This window comes from Trematomus bernacchii, unplaced genomic scaffold (genome assembly GCF_902827165.1).
Source record: "Trematomus bernacchii unplaced genomic scaffold, fTreBer1.1, whole genome shotgun sequence".
Classification (NCBI taxonomy): Eukaryota; Metazoa; Chordata; class Actinopteri; order Perciformes; family Nototheniidae; genus Trematomus; species Trematomus bernacchii.
This window is the reverse complement of record NW_022988043.1, coordinates 21,077,463-21,085,398: the sequence shown is the minus strand read 5'-3', so window position 1 is coordinate 21,085,398 and position 7,936 is coordinate 21,077,463. Positions and strand designations below refer to the sequence as shown.

The 7,936-nt window shown below is 40.6% G+C and overlaps 1 protein-coding gene across 2 annotated transcripts in view; it reads right to left on the bottom strand.

Annotated features, from left to right (window-relative positions):
• Positions 1-3,973: 3,973 nt before the first annotated feature.
• Positions 3,974-7,936, bottom strand: part of LOC117472836 (protein HIRA) — a 32,537-nt gene continuing 28,574 nt past the window's right edge. For both annotated transcript variants that reach the window (XM_034118258.1, XM_034118259.1), the window contains exons 20-25: positions 7,875-7,933; positions 7,248-7,353; positions 6,389-6,511; positions 6,136-6,299; positions 5,560-5,648; positions 3,974-5,018 (exon numbers count right to left, since the gene is read on the bottom strand). In XM_034118258.1, coding sequence (XP_033974149.1) covers positions 4,902-5,018; positions 5,560-5,648; positions 6,136-6,299; positions 6,389-6,511; positions 7,248-7,353; positions 7,875-7,933 — 658 coding nt within the window. In that variant the 3' untranslated portion in view covers positions 3,974-4,901. The remainder of the gene's footprint in view (positions 5,019-5,559; positions 5,649-6,135; positions 6,300-6,388; positions 6,512-7,247; positions 7,354-7,874; positions 7,934-7,936) is intronic.

Sequence of the window (7,936 nt, the reverse complement as noted above, 5' to 3'; positions counted from 1 at the left end):
AAACACTCATAATATGCATGGAGGTTGCTGTACAAATAAAATGTATTCTTATTCATGTCTGTGTAAGTAGTTGTAGACGAAGTATTAGCAGCAGAACTAGTATTTGTAGTAGTAGCATTGCTCTCTGGTGGACAAACTATGGAATGGAGACATTGTCAAACCCTAACCCAAGTCAATGGCAATATATCATTCCAATTGTAATGTTATTATGCCATGCATTTGTGGGCCGCCGTATAGCTCAGTTGGTAGAGCAGGCAGCCCATGTACTGGGGCTTGGTTCCCCTGCAGAGGACCCAGAGTTGTATCCGGCCTTTGACCATTTGCCCGTGTCATCCCCTCTGTCTCCCCCTTCAACACTGTCACCTCAATAAAGGCACTGTTTTATAAACACATTTTTTGTTAAAAGCGGTATGGTGTCACCCCATCCCGGGACTCTGTTTGTGTAAAGCTGCAATCACATGATACACCGTAAAAGCTCTCTGCGCTGACGTTGCCGTTGTGTTTCTATGGGGATAGCGGTTCCGCCCTCGACTAATTGGACGCGCTACACTCAGTGTCTCGCAGCGTTGGAAATCATTGCGACCACTGCACCCAAAGTTCCATCTATTCCGATTTTTGACCTTGTTTACCGCTGACCTTAATGCACAATCAATCAGATGAGAGCTGCATGCTGCATGTCGTTTTGTCGCCCATGTCTCGAGATGCTACCCGACGAATTTGGAGTCGTTCGGATAAAGACCCTAGGAGGAGAATCATGCGGGCTACCTAATGTCATGATTTAGGCCACTTTTTCAGTGCTTTTGCCCTTCGTTTTCCCTGTTTTGTGTGGGTTTTGCATGGTTATCGCTCGCTTCGCTTAAAGCGATTAAATTGATCCTACGGATATCAATCATGCGAGTTGCAGTCGGCGCGCGCTCGGACTATCTGCCGTCATGATTTCCGAACCTTTTCTGTGCTTTTGCCGGTCGTTTTCCCTGTTTTGTGTGTGTTTTGCAGGTTTATTTTATTTTCTGTGCGAGCGATTACAATAGGGTCTTCGCCGACCTCTGGTCTCAGACCCTAATTACCTTTTTTTAGCTTTTCTTCCGGGTGTTTCCTCCGATCTTCATCATACAGAAGATATACATGAATATTAATGAGAGGCGTTACATGAAGCCTGCAAAAAGTGTGCCAAGTTAATTGTGATGTATAAAGGATTATTGTAATTGCACTGTGTTATAGATCATAATATATATGAAGTGCCTATACTCATAATTTATATTTTTATTGTATAACATTTTTCCGAGGTTACATCCGTACACAGCCTTTTCACGTCAATCCCACGTAGTTTTATAAATAAGGCCGATGATTATTAAAGTGGACCTATCATGCTATATTTGAATAATATAGTGTAGGACCATACCTATATAAGGCATATGTATACTTTTTTTTTTTCAAAATACCAAGCAGATCATGCATTTTAGCCATGCCTCATTTTGCTCAATTTGAAAAATGTTAGCTGTTTTTGCAAGGGCCGATTCTGTGAGAACAGCACCGCCTACAGGCCTGGCATATGTACTACAGCGTCTCCAGCGCTTTCGAACGGCAATGGCCGTGGCTGTCTCCTGATTGGTGGAGTTGGCCCAATAGCCGTAGCCGTAGCGCCACTGTCCTGACGTCAGGACAGTGTTCAAATCTGGATCAGTTTTTATCAGATCCGTTGCAGCCCCTTTTTTAGAGATTTGGGTATGGAGGAAAATAGAGAGGGTTGTGTTTTCTGACACTTGGTGAGTTCCCTGGAACACCGGGGACACATATTCATGTATAAAAGACGTACAAAAGTGCATTTTGCACGATAGGTCCCCTTTAAGAAAAGCTTCTCTTTAAACTGCACAACATAATTGATAAAAACTAACAAACTATTTGGAGCCAGGTATATACACTTTACTAGTATAAGAATTGCTCTCACCACACATTCACAGTGAAGAAACACCACTCAGGAAATTACCAAACCCCAACTGTTCCTCATTTATTTTTCACGTTCTTTCCTCAAAAGCAACAATTCAGCTCTTCTCATTCTTTTTCTTCTTTTCTTATAGAAAATGAAAAAAAAAATAGCTTTTACAAACATTTAAAAATGACTTACAGCGGGGAAAAAAAGGAAAGAAGGAAAAATAAATGCTGTACAGATTGATAGAGATGAATTCTTCCTCTGGTCTGCGTGTCTCCACACTGTCAGATACAGCAGTAAGCAAGCATAAGCTCACTCTCTAGTTATATACACACTGAATTGGCAGAGGAGTGCACTTCGCTGCGGTAGACAAAAAAGGCTAAACAAGTATTTTTTATCCAAGAGAAGTCCAATGAGGTTTCATGACCGCTGTGCTTTTGAAACCTGTAAAAATGTCAAGTTAATGCATGTGAGACAAAAGAAAATCCCTCTGTCCTGAAAAACATTTTTGGGGTGTTTCTTGCCCGGCAACAGAGAGAAAATGTAAACCAATGGTGCAGCAATTAGACTTGGGGTATTTACAAGATACAGGAAGTGAAACAGACCAAAATATATATATATTACATTATCTGTTCACCATGTCTGATCACAGGCGTTCAAAAAGTGGATCATATTAGCCTTTTTTGGGGGGGAGGGGGAACAAAAGCTAAATCAGATGTCGTGAATCTGACACACGAGAGCTTTTTTATTACCCCAAAGATCTGTTTCATACACATGATATACCTTGAAGATCTGCAAAGATGAGTTTTACCTGCTCATCAGCAAATGTCCTCAGGCAGCTGCTGATATTTACAATAATTATGTACGGATGTAACGGTGGCACGAGTTTACTTTACTAGATTCATTGTCGAGCTTTTGTTAAACCTGTGTGTACTTAAGATCATTCCCACCTTGCTGAGCAATTCAGCCAATTTCTTTTTCTAAGTCTACAGTAAATATGATTTATTCTGAGACTTCATGATGGAGGTTAAGTAATGGTTAAGCCTGTAGATCTACATTCATTCATCCAACACAATAAAAATGGGACTTTTTATGCACACTCATGTTAAATGCTTTTTCTTTGACAAATAATCAAAATGTATAATCTTGATTAGGTGCTTATAAAGTTGAGGTAAAAAGCAAAGATAACAATGTGTGAAACATTTAGTTATTTCAAATAATGGTAACTTGCATCCAAAGCTTGTACTTCTGGCTACCTTTGTTGCAGATCAAGATGTGACATCTAAAAATTGATTCCTTACTTTTTTTTCAGACTGTGTTAATATTTCCTTACTTGTGTTTTGTTTCTTTAGTCTAAATGCTACGGTGGTCGACCTGTGCAATCACGCTACAACAGCCCAAAACACTTCCATTAGGAGAAAGGTGCTCAAAAACCATGCAAATAAAAACACAAATGAGCCAAAACACATGTAAATGAAGAAACATCTTCATCAACTTGACAAGACATGAGCAGTATTTACTCAAAAAGCTGCTCAAACTAAATGCGGGAAGAAGCTCAAAACACAACGAAAACAGGGACACTCAAAAGTGACGCACAGCTGGGACCTGAGCACTTGTTGATGTTCTGGGATTATAAAGTTGGCCAACTGTCACTGTTAGCCGAGTTAGTCTGTTTCACGATTGTAAGTGTTTTGTCAGTATAAATGAAATAACTAGGTTAGCTAGCTAGCTGACAGCAGATCTGCAATAATATCAGAAGGATTCCTGTGATCGCATTTTTTAAATAAGCTAATACAATGTACATTTGAGGTAAATTTCCAGTCACAGTTGGCCAACTTTATAATCCTCAAAAGTCAACACATGCTCTGGTCTGGTGTGTGCATCACTTTTTAGTGTCCCCGTTTCTGTTGTGTTTTGAACTTCTTACATCACTTTTTTTATTTGCAGCGTTTCGTTTATGCAGTGCTTTTAGTAAATGCTGCGCATGTTTCGTCAACTTGGTGAAGATGTTTTTTAATTTGCGCTTGTTTTGGCACATGTGTGTTTTTTTTTTTATTGCATCGTTTTGGGCGGTCGTTGGCCACCGTAAAATTGCAGTTCTTCCTCTTTGTGCACATTTTTCTTACATGCTTGAAGTGCTCTTTGACTGGAGTGAATGCTCTCATGGGTTAGGATTAGCTGCAAAAAAGGCATCCCTTAAAAATCGAGGTCCATCCTGTATCTCTGAATATACCGTTTCATTTCCAGTGGTGTCATAAGTTTGATTATCTTCTTCGCGGTGACCTGTGACTTCAAATGTTGGCATTGGCATTATTTCCAGCCAAAACACACCCATCAGCCTTTAAAAACCCATTTCAACCTTTTTTTAAGGATGCCCTTCATTTCCTTCACTTTGCAGATAGAGTTGTGTGGTTATTTTTACACTTGAAGGCATCACTTTGGTACAAGCATATTGCTCCTTTACATCCATTTTGATTTATATTATTTTCTTTTTCAGTGTCTCACCTCGGCTCACTCTCTCGCAGGAGAGAAACAGACTTGAGAAAGATTTATCGAGCTGCAGGGATCCAACCAGCAACAACCTCTCTTAATTAAATATTTTTGAGTCCATGAAAAGGAGCGCAGGAGAGAGGTGCATAGGTTTAAAAAAAAAAAAAAAAAAAAACGCAGAACACGTGAGTTGGAACTAAGATTGTGATTAGAAAAAAAAATCCAAAGCACCCGCCACTTCTTCCCAGTGAGCGACAGCACTGAAAGTCCCCAAACTTTGAAAGCTGTGGACTCGCCGTGAAGGAAGTTTTTCTGTTTTGCAGCTTTCAGCCCATACAGCGTTTCAAGCTTCTTCAGTTGACGATAAGCAGTCAGAGTTCACCCGAGTCGAACTGGAAGAACCAAACTGGTTTCATGATGAGTCCAGGCATGTGTGTTGTCAGTGTGTGTGTGTGTGTGTGTGTGTGGGCAGCAGTGTGTGTTATTTGTTGCGCAGTAGCTCCAGCTGGTCCTGGTATTCGGTGAACAGTCTCTGGAATCGCAGGTTTTCAACGATGACAGGTAAGACTTCCCGCAACAACTCGCGCTTACGTAGACCCTTAACACAGAAAACAGATCATTAGCAACTAGCATGCACCGTTTAATGTGGTGCCAGAGCTAACGCAAGCTAACTCATTAGCTATTAGCTTTGTTTGCACAGGTCATAACAGATTAATCAAATGAGCAAAAAAACTATTCCAGACAGTCACAATTACACAACCTGTTTTTGTTCATGTTCTATAGACAAAACAGTCAACATTGTAATTAATAAATAATAATTAACTAACTGTTGATGCAGCTCTGCTTTACATCTGGACAGGACATTGCGCACTACTTTTTGTGAGATTTTTTGGTTGAGTGACTATGATTTCTAACGTCCAGGTTAGAAAGAAAAATGGATTGGGGCATCCCTTTATGTCGTAATGTATATGTAATATACTTAAGGCTTAATGCTGAATGAGTACAGCCTAATCCTTGGTCAACATCTAGCAACAATACAACTAAGAGATGGGACACAAAGCAGCTTTGGGAGCAGGAACAAAAGGACAATACATTTGTATGTGTGGAAGGTAAACGTTTTGAAAAATGTTGAGTTGTACCAGAGTGGTGGGCTCCCAGGCTGTCGCTGCTGATTTGTGGACGGGACCGAGCAGCTCCTTGCAGAGTTCTCGGAGACGAAACTCTGAACCTGGAGGGATCACACACAACGTTTTGTCAACACTGAAACGGAAACCCAATCAACACTCCTGGATGAACTTGTTTTTATACATTTTAACACTGTGGACCTTTGTCTACCCTCTGGCAGTGAGTTATCATAAACCGACAACATGAGCTCTAGTATAGAGTACAACTGGCCGATTAGTGACTTTTCGCAGTTACTCAGAGGGAAAAGACACTAATAAGTCATTAAAAAAGTGTTCATATGAGATTTTGGGCCATTTTCATATGTCAACCTGCCAGCCACTAAAAGAGGATGGATGTGGAACTGTAAAACCATTTCATCGCTGAAGTGTGGCTGTGAATCATCCGAAACATAATTCATTGTCTGTAATGTTGTCTTAAAACAAGAATAACTCATAATTAGTGGCAGGGCTACATAAGGTTTGTACAGTCAGTACTGGGTTGTTAGTGACTCTTATCAGTCTGAAATCATTATAAAAGGAATAGTTTGCTACCTTCGTTGACAAGGAAACGGGTGTAGATGAGCAGCCAGTAGCGATACTCCTGTGCTGACTGCAAAGTCAGAGCAGATGCCAGCTGATTCTCCAGGAAGGCCAACGTCATGCTCTGCTGAAGGTGGTGAGGGGTGGAGGAGAGGCGGGACGCCAGCCGACCAGCACTGCAGGGACCACAGACATGTTGTTTATTTACTCATTTATTACCTTTCACCTGGAGATAGAAGGGGGGGATTAAATACTGCTGTCATACTTGAGGTTGCGTCCCTGCATGACAGCCAGTGGCCCTGAGGACACAGGTGCATCCTGGGTAGGTAGGCAGCTCCTGAAGTCAGCACACTGGACCATAGAGTCTCCTTTATCCGCTATTAACGTCCTGTAAGAGAGACAGTATAATTATTTAAGTTTACTCATTCACTCGGGGGGAAAAGTATTTTTGAAAGGGGGGCATTGGGGAGTTCTTGGTGGTGTGTTTGTGACGCTCTATGGAGGATTATAAAGTTATGGCAGACGGCCCTCAGCCAGTGTCTAATCATTCAAAATTACGAATGACCTTCAGATTTTGTCAGGACACGAACCTCTTCCTGTCACATACTAAGCAAAACAGATAAACATTGGCTACTGCCATTGGCACATGTCACCTTATTTACTGATGTGCCGATGGCGGAAAATATGGCTAACATCGGCAGATGCCAATATCACAACCTTTTCCCCAATGATAAATGCTATCCATCACTTTTAGCTAGCTATTTGAACTGTTCTTCATTGTGTTTCGGTAGCCATTTCAACGGTTTAACCATCACTGCTAAAATGATTTATTTATTACATTTAGCCAACTCTGCGAACTGTTGATGCTTTTAGCTAGTTTTTAAAACGTTTATCCATTACTGGAAGCTAGCTATTTTAACTGTTCTTCTTTACGTTTCGCTGGCTTTTCAAAAGTTTACCAATTACTTTTAGCCAACTGTTACAAAAGTGTGTCTATAACTTGTAGCTAGCTATTTCAAACGCTTTTTCTAGCCTTACTTTTAGCAAAGGGTTTTTTTCTACCCTTACTACCAGCAAACCCTGGTTGGGAATCAGCGCTGTCAGTCCACTGTTTAGTGTCTCACCATGTCTCCAGTGAGGAGCTGAAGCAGTAGGACTTTCCGTTGGAGAGTCCAACGACTGGAACGCCCTGCTGGGTCAGCAGAGACTGAGACACTGTGGTGTCAGCACCTACACAAAACAAAATGTGTTCAAGGGTAGACAGCATGACTGCATTTTCCATACTCACTGAAATTGTATTTTATAAAAGTTAAATCATATAAATAAAAATTTGGTTTTGAAGCCATCTTCATGTGAAAGAACGTATTTTTGACATTCATGAAGAAGATTCCAATAAAACATATTGAATGTACTTCAATAGGAATAGGTTAACATTTTAATAAATACAAAAGTTTGATATCCATCTCATGTATGCGAGTTAAACAGAGCTAGATTCATGATGTGGTTAGCCTAGCTTAGCATGTAGATTGGAAGCAGGGGGATCTGTTAGCCTGGTTCTATACAAGGAAACACCTCTACTTTATTTTGCTCTAATTGGCAGTTATAACAGTAAATTAACTAATACTCGACAGAAATGTAGGGTGCTGGAACTATTTTTCAACACTTATCACACAGACATGAGATTGATATAGTCAACCTTGAGTCCCAAAATGTTGAATGCTCTGTGTCAATCCCATTCTGCAGTGTCTTACCTGGTAAAATGCTCAGCAGAGACTCGTTCTTCACCAGAGCCTTTTGTTTATGAACATCCCTG